This window comes from Arvicanthis niloticus, chromosome 5 (genome assembly GCF_011762505.2).
Source record: "Arvicanthis niloticus isolate mArvNil1 chromosome 5, mArvNil1.pat.X, whole genome shotgun sequence".
Taxonomy (NCBI): domain Eukaryota; kingdom Metazoa; phylum Chordata; class Mammalia; order Rodentia; family Muridae; genus Arvicanthis; species Arvicanthis niloticus.
The window spans coordinates 7,605,926-7,626,823 of record NC_047662.1 but is presented as its reverse complement, the minus strand read 5'-3'; the positions used below and the strand labels follow the sequence as shown (position 1 = coordinate 7,626,823).

The 20,898-nt window shown below is 50.5% G+C and overlaps 1 protein-coding gene across 2 annotated transcripts in view; it reads left to right on the top strand.

Annotated features, from left to right (window-relative positions):
- The window catches only part of Ciroz (ciliated left-right organizer protein containing ZP-N domains), a 29,001-nt gene extending 24,577 nt beyond the window's left edge, over positions 1 to 4,424 (top strand). For both annotated transcript variants that reach the window (XM_076933741.1, XM_034503696.2), the window contains 2 exons: positions 1,858 to 2,048; positions 2,498 to 4,424. In XM_076933741.1, the coding sequence (XP_076789856.1) occupies positions 1,858 to 2,048; positions 2,498 to 3,595 (1,289 nt within the window). In that variant the 3' untranslated portion in view covers positions 3,596 to 4,424. The remainder of the gene's footprint in view (positions 1 to 1,857; positions 2,049 to 2,497) is intronic.
- Positions 4,425 to 20,898: the final 16,474 nt, after the last annotated feature.

Genomic DNA, 20,898 nt, shown 5'->3' with positions numbered 1-20,898 from the left:
TTCTCCTTTTCCTCCTCCTCTTCCTCTCCTCCTTCTCCTCCTCTCCTCCTCCTTCTCCCTCCTTCTTCCTCCTCCTCTTCCCCCTCCTCCTCCTCTCCTCCTCTTCCTTTCTTCCTCCTTTTTTGTGTGAATTCTTCTTTTGCCTGCATGTGTGTCTATGTACCTTGTTTGTGCCTGGTACCATCAAAGTTAGAAGAGGCCACCAGATCCCCTGGAACTTACAAATTTCAGGTGGTCGTGACATACCATGTGGGTGCTGGGAACTGAACCCAGGTCCTCTGAAAGATCAACAAGTTCTCTTAACTACCAGGCTGCCTCTTCAGACCAAGGTTACAGATTTTTTTTTTCAAGTCTCTCTCTCTTCTCCTGACAAAACCAAAACCAAAACCAAAACCAAAACCAAAACCAAAACCAAAACCAAACCAGTGTTTAAGAGCCACCTAACGGTTTCAGAGGCTGCCCTTGAGAGCAATGGAGTAAGTGGGGTGTCCAAACCCAGAAAAGAAAACCGATGGTAGTGGGGGGTGTGGCTACAGTTATCTTCACCTTCTGAAGTCGAGGTGAATGCTAGGAAAACGGCTCTGTAGGTAAAGGTGCTTGCTGCCTAGCTTGATAGCTTGAATTCAAATCCCTGCACCCATGTGGCAGAAGGGAAGAAGCGACTCAGGCAAGTTGTCCTCTGATCGCATGTGGAGATGTAGAAAGAGTGGTACATGTGCTTCCCTGTAATAAAACTTTTAAAATGTGAGTGAGAGGACCTGGAGGGAAGTGTTCATAGGGGTCAGGTAAGGCATATAAACCAGTGAGGGTCTGGACCCCCAGGGCCCAGGGCAAGGGTGATACGGTGTCAGTTGAAGCAGCAGGAGCTACCAGACTTCCCCAGATGAGACAGGTTGACTTCTCTGGAGATGCAACTGAGAGGTTTCTTGTAAGGAGGTGGACCATGATGGCCATGTCTGTTCATCTTTCCACATGAAGCTGATTATGGAAAGTGTTCTCTAAGAGCTGAGCATGGGGCCGCATGCCTATGATCTCAGCTTTGGAGTCTGAGACAGGAGGAAGGATGGTGAGTTCAAGAACAGCCTGGGCTACATATGGAAATCCTGTCACAAAAAACAACACAACAAAATCCCTATGAAATCTCACTGTTTTAACCACCATACTGCCTGAACCAAGAATATTAAATGTCTATACTAGGCCTACAGATTAGGAGTTGCTACTTAGTATGTCCAGGAGATGCTACCAGCATCTGGTACCCAGAGGCCAGGGATGCTGCTGACTATCTTAAAATGCACAAGATACCCAACCCATAGACAACCTCTTCTGTTTTAGAACATCAACTGTACATGGACTGGCTAACCCGAGAATGAGTGAGCAGGGAAAATTACCCAGTTCTGATTGATTCCTGGGCTGGGCCAATCATACCTCGAAATAGGAGATGGTTCTGTGCTGAAACCATCTGCTGGCAGCTAGGCTGGTCTTTGCAGAAAAAGGATTTATGTATTCTAAGATTGTTAGTTTTTGAAAGGGAGTCTCAAGCCTGGACTGGCCTTGAACTTGCTATTCAAGGTTGACCTTGAACTTCTGATGCTTGGTCAACACTTTCTGAGTTGTTGGGATTACAGGTGTCTACCACTGGACTTGGCTTATGCCACAAAGGCTTGTGCACGCCGGCAGCTGCGTTTCTAGCCTTTACGGTTTAATTGTAAAGGCCTGTGAGAGTTGGCTATGAAGACAGCTCCTAGTTCAGTGCTGGGCGCTGACCACTAGGCTTCTGCTCTGTGGGGAAGGGGATGGATGCTCATGGCCTTCGTGGCCCGCATCAGGAAGGCCGACCTCTGATTTCCATTTTGACAGGATCAAGAGAAGAGTCGCTTGTCTCAACAGTCACACCAAGGACTACTCTTCCCACCCTGTCTCCTGGATGGGAGACTACACTGGCAGAAACGCCATCCGCTGCCTCTTCCCGGCTCCAGACCCCACAGATGGCTGCCCTGGAGGAGCCCCTTCGGCACTTTGTGCACCAGCCTGCTAAGGAGTCCACCGAGGTAAATCCACAGTTGTGTCTTCTGTGTGATGTTTCCCAGCCAAGAGTCTGGTCCCCATGAGGCGGTGACGGCCCAAACTGGGCCTAAGCCCTTTCTTACTCTCCAGCCCCTCCCCATTAGTCACATTTCTTCCTTAAATTCAGAGTGTTCCCCAGGGAATGTGGGGACCTAGAGTGCTCCTACCTAAGGGCAGACCCTTTCGCCTGTCTTCTCTGGCTCTCAGCTTTTCTGTACCTTGAGGTGTGATCTGAGGAAGCAGCAGTAAAGATAGCAGCTGCATTCACAAACAGGGGCCAGAAACTGAGGAACTGGTAGCAGGAGTCCTGGAGGCAGGGCTAGAAGCCCAGCCTGACACCAGTGTCCCCCATATCCATTTCTGGGCTGAGGTCTGCAGGGTGGCCAGGGAGGACCACATGCTTTTATTTCTGATGCTTTTTCTCTTTCTGCAGCAGGAACTGGCAGTGGCATTTATGGAAATAACCAGCCCTGCAAGAGGAAGCTGGGAGTCTTCCCCCTCCTCCACTGCAATGCAGGAGCACCAAGCTCCTCAGATTCCTCCAGAGAAAGCAGACCTAAGTCCACATGCCCAGACTCCCGCTACGCTCTTCTCAGATCACACTGAAGTTTTCCAGGCTGACCCTGGCCCTTCACATTCGGTTTTCCTGGCTCCCAGTTCCCTAAGTACACATTTGTCTTCAGAAATCCCCTCTTCTCCATGGCCTTCCTGGCCATCTGATGGGGCCCAAACGCTCCTGAGTTCTGAACCATCTGTTACACCAACTGACCTTCCAAGAGCTACGGGAGCTGAGCAGGACACTGTTCAGCCATCAGGAAGTCCCTTCACACCAGGAGATTTGTCAAACGAGACAGTGAGTTCAACAGAGTCCATGGAGCCCTTCCTGAGGGAGCCTGCTCACATCAGTGAGGAGTTTCCGCCATTGACAAGACCCTTCATGAGCAGCCTGGCTGAAGAGGGGTTGATTTTCCACCATCACCCCAAGAAACCTCAGGAGAGACTCATAATCAAGGCTAAGAAACCTCTGCAGAATGACCATGATCCCTCTGGAGAGGAGACCAGAGGGTACCTGGACCTGTCAACCTCAGAACCAAGCCAGGAAATGACAGGGCTGGGGACAGATGCCACATTCACCACCTCAAGAAGGAGGCAGCCAGATGCCAGGGCGTATCTGGGGCCCTCAAGTCCAGAGCTCACTGGGAGGCACAGGGTGGGCCCAGCAGCGCTCCAGACAATACTTCCCAAGGGCCTTCTGGCTTCTACTCCTGAGAAGCCTGCAGCCCCTTCTGAAGGAGGTGTAGATAGAACTCTACAGCGAGAGTCAGCACCTTTGTGGCCTGCGGGCTGGCATGATCTAGGGGCTGCACACACAGCCAGTCCCCTGCCTTCACATACCCAAAGCCTTCTGGCTCCTACAGAAGCCATATTTCCCCCCTCTGGTGAACCTGGAAACACCCTCCCTGGTGGTCAGGAGTCAATGGAGTCCAGGTTGGCCCCCTCCACTGATAACCATCAGCCTCCAGAGCTTTAATACGCGTGGAGGGGTGCTTTAAGAGGCTCCTGTGTTGAGCCTTTCTGGAGTCTTCAGGGGTGAGTCATGGTAGTGTCCAGGGAGGGGAGGCCCTGAGGAAAGAGAGGACATGGTTTGACATGCTCACACTTCCCTTCAGGAAGCCGGCTGGGACAGGACAAGAGCCCTTGGCTTCCTTGAGCTGGTTCAGTTGTGTTTTATATCTCTCACTGTTAGACCTGGGAAGGCATCTGGGTAGGGTGCTGGCTCTATAGCTGGGCCCACCCATGTCTAGGGCTCTAGCTTCATAACCTTTCAGGGCACTAGCCTTTCTGAGCCTTGGTTTCCCCATCAACGAATGGAGATGATATTAATTCTTCCCCAGTGTGTTTATTGATGGTGGCGGGGGAGCAGTGCATGAACAAGGATCATGTAAAGTGTGGAGGCCTGCCCAAGCATGCCGGGAACCCCAGGGGAGGGGGATGAAGTGTCACTGCTTTGCCTTCTGTTCATCACATCCCGTGGTTTCTATGGCAGCAGCTGGTTCCCTTCTGGCTTGGCTAGACCCACTGACCTGCAGTGATCCAGAGCTTCCAAATTCTGACCCACTGACCTGCAGTGACCCAGAGCTCCCAAACTCTGTGGCCCAGAAGCCCAGCTGTGGCCAGGCACAGTGACCTGGGCAGGAATCCCACTCAGTGCTTCCTTGAGAGGGCAGTGCCTTGCCCTCCCCACCCCCAACCCTAGGCCGACCTGTGGCTGGAAGTGGGATTTGAAATGCAGCCAAGACAAGGAGGCCAGCAGCAAATGCCAGCCCAGAATGCGAACTAAATAAATAAATAAATAATCAGGGTTGTCTTGGCTGATAAACGGTCCCTACCTCGAAGATGACTTCTCCCCGTGCGTGCCCCCCTTCTTCCTCTTTCTCCGGGCAGATCCATCCCAGGCAAAGGCTTAATAGCCCCATTTAAGGCTTTTCCTTTTCACCACGGAATTGAGCTGCTTCTGCCATTACAAGGTTTTCAGCTTCTCTCTGAAATCAAATTACTGACTCCATTTAATTTTTTAAAAGCTCAGATGATTTCCCTTCTTGAATCCGAACCGTGACTCCAAGGCCAGCCCTCTCTCCTGCCTCCCCCCCACCCGCCCGCCCCCCACCAAGTGCATTCCCTGTGGATAACTGCTGCCCAGGGATGGTGGCCCTCATGCCAAGGCAAGCCTGACACCTAGAGGGGGAAGCCAACAGATGGCAGCCCAGGTCCTACATCCTGGACACATGGCTGGGTGGTCTCAGCTTCCCCTGGGTCTGTAAACTCACAAGAGTCCAGGGAGCCCACATGGACACACCTTCACAAGATAGTGATCTCAGTGGTCAGAGCCCAGCCTGATGCTCTGGGCTCATTCTCATTCTGCAGGGCCCCACCCCCGCACTGCCTTCCACCACGTGTGTTCAGGACCACATCCCTTGACAGATGTTTATGGAGCTGGTCATCTGTACCAGGTACCATTCCAGCTTCAGGAACACACACACACACATCTAGAGTCAGGAGGCCCTCTAGACAGAGAAAAGCCCTTTATTCGTGTGTGTGTGTGTGTGTGTGTGTGTGTGTGTGTGTTTTCTAGGGGTAGAGATGTAATAACTACACAGGACAATTCCAGATGTTTCCCAGTGTCTGAAGAGAAACAAGCAAGCATCTGGGTCAAGGGTTGCTTTGAGTGAGAATGACAGAAGGCACCAAGGAGAAAGAAGGTCAGAGGCAACTCCGAAAGAGCCCGGGGAGTCAGGCTCACGGTTTGGTGTCACAGGCCTGTGAACCCAGTGCCCCTGGTGCTGAGGCAGAAGGCACTTGAGGCCATGGGGGCTACAAAATGAGACCCTGTCTCAAAAATAACAAGTACAAACAATCCCTCCCACCGTGAAAAGGAAAGAAAGATCTGGGTGAGGTCATCTAGGCCAAGTGACAGAAATTACAAGGGTGCCAGGGGACAGGTCACTGGAGAAGGCATTTAGGCAGGATGTTGTGGAAGGCAGACCCAGTAGGGTTTGAACGCCTAGAAGGTGACTGAGTTTCACTCTGACCTCAGGGGGCATCTGATAAGGTATGCCCTTTAGGAGACAACCAGCCTTACGTGGATGTCTTACAAAGGGGGGCGTGGCTAAATGGTTGGTTAGAGGGGCAAGAGTAGGAGCCAGGAGCCTGGAGAACAGGGGCTGGCTGGTTCAGGTCTGGCCTGGTCTTCTAAAAGGAAAGCAAGCGACTCCCAAGGTCCCTTCTGTATCACACACGGTTTCTGTGCAGTTCCTATGTTCTAATGATGTGTGCAATGCAGTAGGAAACGGGGAATGCCTTCCATCTTCTGTCTTCCATCTTCACCCTGGTACAGTGCTGCCTCATCTCCACTTCTTCAAGGCCACCTAGTTTTGGGACGTCACAGAGCAGGGCATAAGCACACCCAGATGTTCTGTGAACCTTGGGCTCTTTCTCATGTCCCAAGTGTGTTGTACCAACCTGCATCCTTGGACACCATCAGGCCCACAGTGGTGATACAGCTCAGTAGGCAGAGAACTCGCCTAGCCTGAGGCTCAGGGGTCTGATCCCCAGCAGTGCATAAACTAACATAAACTAACATATCTGGAATCCTAGTACAGCAGAGGTTGGAAGTTCAAGCTCATTCTAAGCTACATGGAACATTTGCTTGAGATAGATAAGACTATATCAAAATAAAATAAAATAAAATAAAATAAAATAAAATAAAATAAAATAAAACAATCACTGTGAATGGTCCAGCAATTCACAAGGCAGGAGGAGCATAGGCATGGCCTGGACTGGATCCAGGTACTCTTTCCAGCCAGAACAAACAATAGGCAGCCATTTCTTCCCCCCTCAGCTCACTCTCCTCATCCTCTCAAAAGTGGGAAGTCTCCTTTAATTAAAAAGCTCTTGGGGTTCTCTGCGGGTCTCCTGTTCCCTTTTAAGACGTAACAACACTGGCTCTGTGACTCCCCCCTCCCCAACCCCTACTCTTGATGTATCAGGGCCAGAACGGCACCCATGACCAATTCTGGGGCTATGGCAGGCATATTCCTGAACATCGTCCCTGCCTTGGGGACATCTAATTTTCTTGCCGAGACCTCCCAGGTCTTACAGGCATCTGTTTATGCCTGACACATCTGTGTGCCGTGACATCTTGGAAGGGAGGTTCTGTGGGGTTGGGGGTGTGTGTGTTGGGGGGGTCTTAGACAGCCTAGGCTATTCAATGTGGTTAAACATCATTGGGTCCCTTCGGTTCTAATCTTCTCCTCAGTAACTATGCAAAGTCTCAGCTAGTACGTGTACATACATTGTACTTCTCCCTTGTCCCGTGCATCAGGCAACACAGCCGGGAAAGCCCTGGGTTTGCCTCTGTGAGTGCCAAGCCTATGGCCCTGAACTCTCAGATGTTTGATGCTTTCTGTGATGGCTTCCTGTCACGGCATACCCTTTTAACGTCGGCTGCAAGTCTCTGTTGGGTATTTGAATCTTAGTTAAACTGGAACTGTAGTTATCAACTCAGTAATTTTTTAAATTACCGAGTAACCAGAGAGGCCGTGTCGTAGGGAGAGCTTTCTTCTGACTGTGCGGAGACCAGACTGCTCGGGTCCAGGACTGCCTGGACCTTGTAGTCAGCTCAGTTACTGAGCCTGGATTCAGTATGGAGTGTCTGGAAGTACGGTGGTCAGAACCTCTGACCTAGGATAAGGAAAGTTTGTTGGTAGAAATGAAGCCACTGTACTGGTCCGAGGGCCCCAGCTCGGACCTTGCCATCTCCCCATATGTCTGCTTCTTTCAGATCTCAGTTTGGTGGTAGTGGGGTATTGTGGGATGCTGCAGATGCCAAGGCAAGCCAGACAGGATAACAATAGGGACAGAAGGTTGTTCTCATGTGTCCAGTTAGAGGTTACTTTCTTTTTTCTCTACAATCAATCTCCATCACTCCCCCCACCTAATCTTTGACAAACATCCAAGGACAGTCTTAAAACTCACTGGGTAACTTAGGATGACCTTGAACTCCTGATCCTCTACCTCCTGAGTTCTGGGATCACAGGCAAGAACTGCCTTGCTATATGTCATTCATATATAAGGCTGAATATACATGAAACCGGAGGCAGCGTGAGTGCTAGGTAAGAGCTCTCCTAACTGAACTGTGTCCCAGCCCAATCTCCAATCCTCAGCCTCCCCTTTCTTCTTTGGAGACCCAGGGTGAGCCATTCCACACCCCAGCACTGTGCCTCTCAGAGCTCTAGTTCTCATAGAGAGGGCCCCAGCCAGCAATTTCTGCATTCCCTGGGAATTTACTAGAAACACAAATTACTAAGGCGCTTGTATTTCGTTTTTGTTTTGAGATAGGGTGTCATGTAGCCCAGGCTGCTCTGGAACCCAATGTGTAGCTGACGCTACCCTTGAATTTCTGATCCTCCTGTTTCCGTCTCCCAGTTGAGATTACAGCCGTGTCCCACTATGCTCAGTTTAGATATGCAAATTCTTAAACTTGGGATTTTGCTCAGTTACCACTGTCTAGCCCGGCCACTGCAGCAGAGAACAAATTAGATCACACCCCAGATAACAGATCAAGAAATTCAGTTGGCTAGGCCTGGTAGTTTGCATTCTAATGAGAGAGAGAGAGAGAGAGAGAGAGAGAGAAAGAGAGAGAGAGTCAGGTACCCCCCTAATTCTGAGAACTCCCCTGCCTCTAAAATAAAGGTGACAGTCTGTTTCCAAAGTCTTATCTTCTCCATCTTCCCACTGAAGGTAGAGCCACCCCTTTGAGGAAGAAAGAAATGATTGTTCCCATTATATGGATGAGGAAACAGGCTCACAACCTAGTCCAAGGTCACATAGCTGGAAAATAGTAACTCAAGGTCATTGACCACGGACTTCTTATGCTTAAGCAAGGAACCTTTCCAGCACATCTTGAATCTTCATTATTCCTTTAGGCCAAAGAAACAAACACGGGCCCATTGGCCAGGAAGGAGATCTGCCTTCCAGCTTTCTGCCCAATTTCCAGTTGCAATCACAAGAGAGAGCATCCAGGAAGCATAAATTTTGCCTGCCAGTTGAGTAAGAGCTCTGAAAGGAGTTACACGTCAGGGAGATGGGACTTTATTTCTCAATGAAATAGCCTTTTTATGGCTGGAATAAAAGTGCCAGGGGAGCCTAATGCCAGGAAGTAGCAAGCACATTTGATAAACTCCCCCAGCCAGGGCGGGGCTGCATGGGAACTCATGACGGGGGTCCCCACGACTCCACTGCATGTTTCTCTGTAGATCCGAGACCTGGGAGAGATCTTGGTTGAAGGTGGGGGGCGGGGGCGCGGTCCTCATGGCCCTTCTGGATGGAGAGTGGTTGACACTGGACTCAGAACCTGCAGTTGGGCCTCCAGTTGAGTGGAGCTGCAATGCGGAGAGCAGCCAGCAGGGGGCAGCATAACACACTGTTCCAGCTTGACCTGTGGCTGCTACAAGGGTTGGGGGCTTTGGGGTGGGGGCCTTTAGGGTGCAACTCTCAGAACAGGTCAGCAGTAACTCTCTCCCCAGAAAGTCTTCCTCCTCATTTCAGCCTTTCTCTTCAATCTTTTCATATCAAAGAACAGTTTCCCATAAGCAGGGGACGGTATCCTTGTCTGAGCAATAGGTGAGGTAGGGTTTCCCCGTCTTGCCCACCCTCTGGCTGTCTTCTACAGGTTTATCTTTGGACTTGACTAACCTGTGGACTTCCTCCCAATGAGGTCTTTCAGATGGTCTTAGTGTAACTATGTGCAAATGGTCAGAGTTTGTGGGTTGGTGTATGTGTGTGAGTGTGTGTGTGTGTGGTGTGTGTGTGTGTATGTGTGTCCTCCTTCATAGTCCCTGGGGTTGGGGGGGGGGCGAGCACAAGAAAATCCTGAAGGGCAAAGAAAGCAAGAAAAGCACCTCGTCTGAGTGTGTGTGATTGGCAGGTTTACGGCCTCAGGAAGGTGCGTGGTATTACGCACAATCAAGTCATTTTTAAAAATAATCTCCCTGCTTAGGTCGAACATGCTGCTAATTGCATTTTAATAAGTCTCTTAAAATCTTGCCATATTTTTTAATATCCTAATATTAGGTAAGTGATTGCGGGGGACACTGGAGGGCACGGGGAGTTTATGTAACAGAGGGAGGGCTCTAGAGAGACTGGAGAGGGGGCTGGGAGTGGCTGCCAAGTGGCCTGTGGTGTGTGTCACATAAGAGTGTCTGCATTTATGTGTGTGTGGAATATAGGGGGCGTGAGTGTGTGTCCGCTCGGAGTGTGTCCAGGGCGTGCGTCCTCAAGACCGCCAGTACTTGCGTGCCTTTCTTTGGCCACTAAATCAAGAGTCTACAAAGAAAGCAGACCGGAACCCCCAAACTGGAACACCCCAGTCTGAGGAGACCCCTGACCAGCTTGTCTTTCCCAAGACCAAACCCCCTGGGCTCAGAGAGGGGTCACTTAGCAAGACAGAGAACCCAAGCCTCAGGCCTCAGGCTTGTGAGGCCAGAGCGTGGACCATCCTTTCTTCCTTTTTCGACCACAGGCTCTGGCTGTGCCATCTGGACCTAGCATCCTGGAGTTCTGTTCTCACTCTGCCCTGCTCAATAGCGTGAGAATCGGGGGTGGGCAGCTCCCGTGTGGAACTCTTCCCACACACCTGGCATTTTTTGCTGACCGATTTCCCCTAAGTGACCCTGTGGGGTGAGTGTTTTTAGGGTTTTGGAGTGGACTCAGAGCTGAGAAAGAGCAGAGACGGTGTTTGAATCTGCAATCAGCTCCTGTAGTCAGCGGAGGCTCTGTCTCTCTGTCTGTCTGTCTGTCTGTCTGTCTCTCTCTCTCTTTGTGCATGCACGCACACACATGCACACATATGTGCATGAATGCAGGTGTCTGTGGAGGCCAGAGGCATCAGATACACTGGATCTGGAGTTACAGCAGGTAGCTATAAGGCACCTGCTGTGGGTGCTAGGGACTGATCTTGGGTCCTTTGGGAGAGCAATCAGTGCACTCTTAACCACTGTCCCATCTCTTTAGGTTCCCCACCCCCATCTTTTTCTTTTTTTTTTTTTTAAACTTGGGTCTGGTAATCTAGCTCTGCTCCTCACATCTGTAATGCAAGCATTTTACCCAGTCAAGCCATCTTCCCAGCCTTGAGCAGAGAGGCTCATCCTGTCTGGACAGGAGGTTGAGCTGGGTGGCTCCAGGGACTTCCTGCACAGCCAAGTATCCAGGCCTGTGGACCCCATGGTGAGACAGCAGAGGCGACTGGTAGAAGCTGGGGAGCTGGCCTGGCCACAGGATGACCCCTGAACTGTCTGTTACTACAGGGCAGGCTCTTCAGACCAAAGTCAATGTCTCCTATACTCAGTCTCTGGAGGTCAGAGGCCAGCAAGGACCCTGCTGAGGTCACTGGGCCAAGCCTTTTAGCTAGGACTAGTGGAGGTTCCTGGATGCCTCTGCTGGCCCTGGCCATCCTCCTGCCTCCTTCTCCTTATCCACACCAGCAGCCCGGGTGGGAGGCACATGTTGAGCGAACTTCTGAACAGGAAGTCAGCGTCCAGGTCGGCCCGAGTCCCTTTTCATGTGGTTTCTTTAATCCCCCGGGCTGAGTTTCAGAAGCGTTTTATAGTTTCAGTTTTACAAAGCTACGCTCCCTTTAATGTTAGCGTGTTCAAGAGGTGGGGGGAGAGGGCTTCAGTCAAAACATGTGTGCTCTACACCAGCCAGCTGCGGGGCCATGCAGCCCAGGGAGGAGAGACGGCAATGTGGCCTCCAGGCTCCCAACACGGGGCCTGGATGGACGGGGATGATATCCGCTGGCATCTCTCGCAAGCTCATGCTTACCTGTGCCTGGTCCTCACCGTGGTCGGTAGTGCTAGAATCCCACCTCCCTTCCCACCTGTGCTCCATTTGGGCAGGAGGATGCTGGCCTTTGTTTTCACACCTTGGGCCTTACCTACCAGCATCCCAGCGGTTACTTAGTGTCTTCTCCTTACATAAACACAACCTAAGGAGAAATAGCCAGGAAATGGTCCATTTGCTATGTCAGTTATATCTGAATGGTCACCCCCCCCAAATCACCCCAAATATATAACTTTTTTTTCTCTTTTGTTTTTTTGGGGCAAGGTTTTCCTGGCTGTCCTGGAATTCACTTTGTAGACCAAGCTGGCCTCGAACTCGAATAAATCCGTCTGCCTCTGCCTCTCAAGTGCTGGGACTAAAGGTGTGTGCCACCACGTCTGGCGTAAATATATATAACTTTAAAATGAAACTTTTAAATGAAAAGTGTAAAATTATACAATTGCCGTGCATGTTCTGGGGAAGTCAATACAAAAATGTCCGATTCTTTGGAAAAGACAATTTTTTTTATTTTTTTATTTTTTTATTATTATTTTTTTTTTTTTTTGGTTTTTCGAGACAGGGTTTCTCTGTGTAGCCCTGGAACTCACTCTGTAGACCAGGATGGCCTCAAACTCAGAAATCCACCTGCCTCTGCCTCCCAAGTGCTGGGATTAAAGGCGTGTGCCACCACTGTTTTTATTTTTCAAAACAGGCTTTCAATGTGTAGGCCTGGTTGTTCTGGAACTCATATGTAGACCAGGCTAGCCTAGAATTCATAGAGATCTGCCTGCCTCTGTCTCCTGAGTGCTGGGATTATAGGAGTGCACTACCACTGCCTGGTTTAAATTCAATCTTTAAAAAATTACACTTATTTATTTATCTGTTGCAGGCAGGGGAGCATGTGTGTACCACGGTACAGAAGGCGGAGGACAGCATGCAGGAGTCAGGTGGGACCCAGGGAGTCACGACATCAGACTTGGTGGCAAGCCCCTTTACCTTCTGAGCCATGCCTCCAGCCTGAAGGAAACAGTGTAGTCTAGCCTTTGACGCTATGGCACTCGAGGGCTGTACAATATAATTTTGTGTTGGGGCTCCATCTGAAGTAATCCTGGGGTATATGAAGCTCTGTGCATTTGCCACATCTGGTAGAGACCAGTGTCTTGAGGGGGCTGTCAAGGAGTTGGTGTGTTCACTACCTGATGGGTCTATCTGCAAGGACACCACTCTTCTGCCTGTAGGCGTGGTCTCCTGTTGCCTGGGCTTACCCTGAGTACAGAGAGGAGAAGGACCGGACTTCCTGGCAGCGAGTTGGGTGGAGAGAAGGGACTTTGGAGTCAGTGAATCCTGCCTTACATCCTGGCTGCGCTTCCTCTGAGGAGCGTTGCCATGGGTGAGTGGGTGAACGGCAGTGTCTTGGGGCCTCGAGCCTGAGTCTTTCCATTTGTGTTGTGTGAAGAGCAGCGTTGGTGTGGAGACAATGAGACCAGGGAGAGCCAGTATCAACAACTGGTTGTTTGGGAGCCCGGGAGCCTGGGAGCCTTGTTCTGTTTCTGACCCCAGCCTTCGCTTTGCTATGAGTCCTGCCTTCTCCACTAGAGGCAGGAAGAGCTGGCATGGAGCGGCTGGGCACAGGGCCTGCTTCCCCGTGTCCTGAATAGTGTAAGGGCAGGACTGTGTTCAGGCCCAGGGTGGCTGGCCTGAACTATAGGAGGTGACAGGGGCCCTGGTCCGCAGACACTGGGCTCCTACCAAGGCTTCCACCCTTGCTGGTCCTATGGGCATTCCATGGTCTCCAGCTGCTTATATCCCAGAGCGCTAGGCACAACGTCTACTCTGAGTTACCACCCTGGGCGGCCCCAGCTGCCTACCGCTCCTCACCTCCCTGATGGGGTCTTGGGAGTGAGCGCTGTTCCTCAGAGGCCGCCGTGGTCAATAGGTTCCTAAGGAATGATGGTGGTTGAGGATGGTATGGCCAAGCAGTTCCAATGAGACCGCCGAGCCGAGCCCTTGCCTTGTCTGCCTTGTGTCACTCACAGGGAGGGGATCGAGAGCAGTGCCTGGCACAGGGTAAGCCCTCAAGAAGATTTGCTAGGACTGGAACGATGGTTCCGGCAGTTGAACAAGCATGGGGACCTGAGTTCAATTCCCCACCCCCACCCTCCAAGAACCATGTGGGTCTTGGGAAAAGCCGGGTATGGCAGAATGCCTGGAATCTCAGAAGTGGGGAGGTGGAGAGAGCGGGACACCCGGGGCTTGCCAGTCTAATCAAATCAGGAAGTTCAGGTTCAATGAGAGATCGCGTCTTAGAAAAGTGAGCTGGAGAGTTATGGCGACCTCTGGCCTCTGCAGGCATGCGCACATGCACACACAATTTGCTAAAGGACCGAGGCTTGTGGGCGGGTGTGGGTGGGGCCGGTCGCCGATCACTGCCCTCCTATTGTGTTTCTTCTCCAGGAATGGTTGCAAATGGTGGGTGTCACCACCTGAAGAGCTGCTTCCAGAAGTATTATGTATGGCACAGGTCACACTTTCTCCCTTCCTTTTGGGTCAGTCTGTCCACTTCCCCCCTCCCCCCAGCCACCCAGGGGAGAATACCCTGGGCCACGGGCCCCTTCTGTCCCCCCAGGGCAGTGAAGGGCTGGGCGCTGGCCCTGCTACAGCTGCTTGGGGCCCAGGGAGGAGAGAATCAAAGGCAGGCCATGTGGGCCCTGCTTTCATCTCCCAGCTTCAAAGAGGTGCAAACAAACCCTGTCCCCATGCCAGGGCTGCAGCAGCTCGCTGCTTACAGCTCCAGCCTGTCCTTCCCCATCCTCTCTTCCTTCCCAGAAAGAAGACAGGGCCTAAATTCTGCTTCCTGGACACCCAGAGGGCCCCGGACTCCTGGCAGAGCAAGCAATACCAGGCGGGGGCCACAATGCTGGGCCGGGGCCTCAATGCTGGGCAGGGGCCACAGTGAGACAGGTCTGGGGTGTTGGTGGTGGGGCAAGGCGACTGAAACCCTTCCTCTCACACTTTCCCACTGTGGGTCAGCCTGGGATCTGGGACTCACACACTCTGAATAGAACCTTCCGAGTCAGGAACGACACTGCTCAGGTGCTGGTCTGTGTGGCTCCTGAGCCCCTGAGGTGGGACTAGACCAAATAGACATGACTCCTGAGAGTACAGAAGGGTGTGGCACGGTTCACGGGTCACTCTTACACCAGTTCCCACTGAAATGAAGACAATGGGCGTTATCAGGGTTAAAAATGTTACTAAAATTAACCACCAGGTCACCCTGACCCCTTTAAGTGTGTGCCAAGGACATCGAAAATGGCCCCGGGGTTCAGTTTACTCCTCTGGGAACATTCAGCTCTGGGTTGCATTCCCATTCTGCAGATGGAAGCTCAAAGGGTTTTGTCATGTGGCTTCCGGGTGATGCTCAGTCAAAACTCTATGGGATAGATAGATAGGTTAGCAGTGGGGGTGAGCGAGGTGTGTAATGCTGGCTTCGGGGGGGGGGGCACAGATGAACCCTGGTTGTGAGCAGCCTCTGGTCCAGAGCTTGGTGGATGGGACCACAGAATCAGTTCTCACGTGTGGCCTCCGAACAACAGGGAGAGAGAGATAGGAGAGCCTCAGGAGGCTCTGGGCTCAGTTTTGCTGCTTCACCTGATGTGATCTTGGATCGGGATTTAGTCATTTATCTGTTTGTCTGTTAACTTTGAGACAGGGTCTTGTGTGGCCCAGGTTGGCCTTAAGCTCCCTATGTAGATGAAAGTGACCCTGAACTTTGACCCCCCTGCCTCTGCCTCCTGAGTGCTGAGATTATAGGGAGAATACAGGATTATATGTCCTTCCACCCACTTGGCCTGAGCTGGGGAGAGAACACAGGGCTTAGTGCCGGCTAGACAAATCCTTTACTAACCAAGCCGTGGTCCGAGTCGAGACCTAGCCATTGACTCTGTAAAATGGGGGGAGAGCAATGGTATTAATAATTATTATTATTAATAAAAACAGTGCTTTTTAACCTCAGCTCTTTCCCCAAGAGACAGGGAACAGTCCTGTGAGGAACAGAGGGCCCTCCACTCCAGTCACATAGAACAGAGCCTCAACAGCACCGTTTTAAGCATGAAGTGACAGTTTGACCATCCCGTGGGACATGCATCATCCGAGGTCACACAGCTGATAAGTAGCAAAGCCAGGGTCTGGGCCCAAGAGCCTCTTGGGACCCTTATCCCAGTTGCTCAGAAATCTGAGGTGCCCCAGTAAGCCAAAGTCTATCACTATAACCACACCCACACATTGTGGAACTAGGGCGTAGAACATCAATTTGCGCTGAAAAGAGCTGCCTTCCAGCGGACAGTCACCACTCCCAGTGATAGGGACAGAGGAAAAACTCTGACTTCCTCTCCATCATTTCTCTGGGTCTGCCTGGGCACTGAGTCCCTTCTCCCAAGGCTGATTCCCTCCTGTCTTCTGGAACTGTCATTTCTTCCCTGACCCTCTCCGACTCCATCCACACACCACAGCAGCTCTGTTTCTGAGGTTCTGAGGCCCCTGAGTGTGGCTTTGGGACTTTGAATTGGACCGTCCCCAGGTAGACAGGCCTCGTGGCTGCCCTAATGCAGGATCTGTCTGAGAGAGGGCAGAAGGGGCTCAGCACACTCAGCAGGGAGGGGACGGGGAACTCCCGTGAAGGAGTAGAGGGATCAGGCTAACTGGGTTCCTGATGGGACTTGGAAGGCTGTAGTGGGTGCCATGAAATCCCAGAGCACCCCAAGAACAGGGGAGAGCAGCCCCCGTAAAGGTCTGAGGGCAACAAGATGAAACATGTTCGTGGTGGAGGCCAAGAAGCAAGGTCAGGTCACTGGGGACCCCAGTGGGCAGAACTTGCTAAAGGCTGAAGGAGGGGGGCCGCCCCCACAGCTGGAGAATGGGGGTCCCCAGAGGTGGTAGCAGGAAGTGAGTCAATTGGAACCAAACAGGGCCAATGGGACCCAGATGTGACTAGGGTTGGGGGCTCTTGCAGGGAGAGATGTTTTCTCTTTCCTTCCAAGCTGTGGCTGGGGGAAGGGGAGAAGGTACAGCCTGGTGTTCTTTTCTCCTCCCCACCCCCACCCTGTCTCCACCTCTGGCCCAGTATGGCATCAGGAGCTTAAGATAAACCACTAGTCCCCAACAGGTAAGGAAAGCCAGGCTGGGAAGGGGTTTACACAATTCCCAAGGTGCCCAACAGACAATCTCCAGGAGAGGGGCAGAGCAGAAACTTTCTGCACTAGCCCCTGACTGTAGCTATGGAGGTTCTCGGGGTACAGACTGCTTAACCCTAGTTACTGGGATTTCAGGGGTTTTGCTGGTTGGCCTTAGAATCTAGGCTCTGTGCTTGGTTCCAGACACTGCTTTCAGGAGGTCCTCTTGGATCCTTAGGTTGGACCAAGTACCCAATCTGTATTTCCAGTGCCCTTAGTGGTTTTTGTTTTGTTTTGTTTTTGAGACAGGGTCTTGTGGCTAGCCTGGAACTCACTGTGCATTGGTTGGCCTTGAACTTGAAGCAATCCTTCTGTCTCTACTTTCTAAGTGCTTGGATTATAGATGTGTTTGTCCTACCATGCCCAGCTTCCTTCTATATTTTGTTTATTGGTTGATTGATTGAGACAGATCTGTAGCCCAGATTGACCTTTTTGCTAGGTTGAGGATGACCTTGAATCCCCAAACCTCCTCTTTCCTATAAGAGAGAGGAGACAGACACAGAGCCCTTCAACAGATAGTGCTTACAATTCCCCCAATTCCCCCCAAAAGGCAAACCAGCCAGGCCGTGGTTGCTCCCAGTACCCAGGTGGCAGAGGCAGGAGGATCTCTGAGTCTGAGGCCAACCTAGTTTACAGAGTGAATTCCATGGAACACAACTGTGAAAGGTCCCTTGCCTGAGCCGGTCCCCCAGGCTCTCCCTAGCCATGGCGGCCAGTGTTTGACTTGGTGCAGGGTTTTCAAATCCTGAGTGTGCATGTGCAGAAAAACAACAGTAAACTTGCCTCTTTACTGATGTTAGGAACACCAGGGTGCTTCTCCAGACCCTTTTCATCTTCTCCCACAGGAAGCGCTGCGCTGCCTGGGGCGGAACTTTCTTCCCAGCACCCCTTCCAGCCCTTGCTTTACTTTCTGTCTCTGTGAAACCTGACTGCTCTGGGCACTTCAAGACAACAGAATCACTTTCTACCTTCTGTGTTCGAAACATGTTGCCGGGCGGTGGTGGCACATGCCTTTAATCCCAGCACTTGGGAGGCAGAGACAGGCAGATTTCTGAGTTCGAGGCCAGCCTGGTCTACAGAGTGAGTTCCAGGACAGCCAGGGCTACACAGAGAAACCCTTTCTACAAAAACAATAAAAAACAAAAAAAAAAACAAACCAAAAAAAAAAAGAAACATGTCACCTAGGAAACTATCCCCAAGACTCCCTGTGTTGTAGCAGGTGTCAGGACGTCTTTCTAAAAATAAAAAAAAAAAAAAAAAAAAAAAAAGCTACTGGAAATGTAGTTCAGTTTTCATGCATGCACAGAGCCCTGGATTCCACTCTGGCACTGCACAGACTGGGTGTGGTCATGCACACCTCCAGTGCTGTCTTGATATCCTGGCATGTTAATATGGCTATGTACAGAATGTATGTTGTTCAAACATAAAGCATATTCCTGTTTTTTAAATTATGTGCATATGTACACATATGTGTTCATGTACACATGTATGTGCATGTTCATGTGTGTGCTGGGTATGTCTGTACCTGTATATCCGTGTGGAGGCCAGAGGACAGATCAGGTGCCGTACTCAGCAATGTTGTCTACCTCCTCGGACAGGTCCTCTTGTGGGCCTGGAGCTCCCTGATTGCACTAGCCTGGCCAGCCAGAGAGCCCCAAGGATCCTTCTGTCTCTGCCTTCTTAATGCCATGTGTACCACCAGGGCTACCACTTTTTCATGGGTTCTAAGGATTGAACTTGGGTCCTGAGGCTTACAAGGCAAGCACTTTGTGGGCTCCGAGCCCTTTCCCAAGACTTATGAAAAGCACCACCTACAATTTTGCATCAGCCCAATTCCCTAACACAACAAGGACACTCTTGTCTCTAAGCCCTGACCCACATGGGTCCACCTGTCAAAGTGCACCTGCTGTCTTTGTCTAAATCTTTCTCCAATTTTCAAATCTCTGGGGATGGGAGGTGGCTAAAGAGATGGTTCAGTGGGTAACAGCACTTGTTCTGCAAGTGTAAAGACCCAAGTTCAAATCCCCAGCTTCCAGATAAAAAGCTGGGCATGGGTCCATATGTCTGTAATCCAGTACTGGGTGTTGGAGACAGGTGGATCCTGAGAGTGGATTGGTTAGCTGGCCTAGCTAAAATGGTGAATTCTGGTTCAGTGAGAGATCTTGACTCCAAGACAGTAAAGTAGGGAGCATTAAGAGCATTCTGTTCTCAGCTCTGAGGGGCCCCTTTTTCTGCAGACCCAGGGACCTCTCTCTCTCCTTGGCTTCTTCAGCATTTTACACCCTAGCTCCTCTCTGAGAGTGGCTGAGTCCCCACACTCCTCAGGGAGGGTGGCTAGTCCTCCTGACCTTGCAGTAAGCATCTCTGAGAGTCAGGCCACCCTGCCCTGAAACCCGTCCCACGTGAGTGAGAGAGTATAGAATGGTGTGCTTGCTTACAGGAGGGCAAAGGTCAAGCTTGCTGAGTACCGTTGAGGTAACACTGGTCCTGGTGTTAGTGGTGATATGCTAGTGATAGAAACTGGTGGTTTCTATCACCACAGTTTCATAATCATGTGGTATTATAATCAGATACTTTTAGATTTGAGGCACCTTTTACTTACATTATGCTCATCCCAGTGGAAACCCGAAGTTCACTTTCCAGCTTCCCTTGCAGCTAGGATCGATCCATGTGACCTGCCCTCCATTACTCTGATACACCGTAGGATTTTTACTTGCAGGGGTCACTGGCCTGGTTTGGTGCTGATCAGTTTCTGTAGGAACATGGTAGAGACACAACCAGACACTAGAGGCAGTGGTGAAGGGGTCATGGCTGGGGCATCCCTGATATCTGTTGTAGACTGAATTGTCTTTTTCTGTCCTCAGAGATAGCAGCAGAAGTCTCTTCACCAAAGCAACCCTGAGTGCCTAACCATCCTCCATATATGAATCAGGAGAGTATGGTGGTTTGAATGAGAATACTTGGTCCCCAGTTAGCAGAACTGTTTGGGAAGGATTAGGAGAATGTGACCTTATTGGAGAGATCTGTCACCAGGGCTGGGTTTTGAGATTTCAAGACTTACCATTCCCTGTGTTATTGAAAATATTTCATCTCAATGAGAGGTTTTTACCTTGCCTATGACCATTCAGTTCCCAGATAAAAGATATAAACTCTATATTTATAATAATCCTTTTGCAGTAGAGATGAGCATAATCTGCCCTCTATACTATGTCCACTTCCCTGCCAATAACCCTGAGATAAACATGATTTGTCAGGTTCCATCTGGGCTGCTCTTAACTCCGATTGGCCAGCCCTCATGGCCATCTTTTCATGACTCACCCACCCCATGGCATCTTCTCCTCTCTCTCTACCTTTTACTTTTCCTTGTGGTCTCTCCTCAGCCCCAAGCCCAGGAACTGAAGCCCCACCTACCTCTTTTCTGCCCAGCTATAGGCTATGAGCAGTTATTCAATCAATAGTTTTAAACTAAGGATCAAGGTCACACATCATGACTTAATGTACAGGAGGAATCTCTTGTCCTTGAGGTAACCAGGGCCAGGATTTAGCATTACACTCTATAGCAACAGACCAAAGCTCAACGCCCCATGTATCCCATCTCTACCTCTTGCTTGACAACGCAGATGTGAGTTCTCAGCTACTCCTGTTACCATGCCTTTGTTCCACCATCATCATGGACTCTGGCTCTCTGAAACTGTAAGCCCCATTAAAAGTTTTTTGTTGTTGTTGTTGTTGTTTTAATAAATTGCCTTGCTCATGGTGTTTTGTCACAGCAACAGAAAAGTGATTAAGAGAAGTACATACCTTCTGCACGCCCATATCCTAACTTAAATACAAGAAGTTTAAAAATATTTTATTTTTAATGTATGCTTCTCTGTGTGTATGTTACATGTGTATGTGTGTTTTCAGGAGCCTATAGAGGGCTACTCAATTAATATTCACATACAGTAAGGTTTGTAAAGCTGGGTGTAGTGGCCCACAGCTTTAATCCCAGCACGCGGGAGGCAGAGGCAGACCTATCTCTGTGGGCTTAAGGGCAGACTGGTTTACAAAATGAGTTTTCTAATAGCCAGAGCTACACAGAGAAACCGTGACTCTACAGAACCGGCACCACCACCACCACCAGACTTATATATGTTCTATATGTCTTGACAGACTTAGCCAATCATGTAATGCCTATGATAATAACTATATAAAACATTCCATCACACCTCAAAGTCTCGAGGACTTT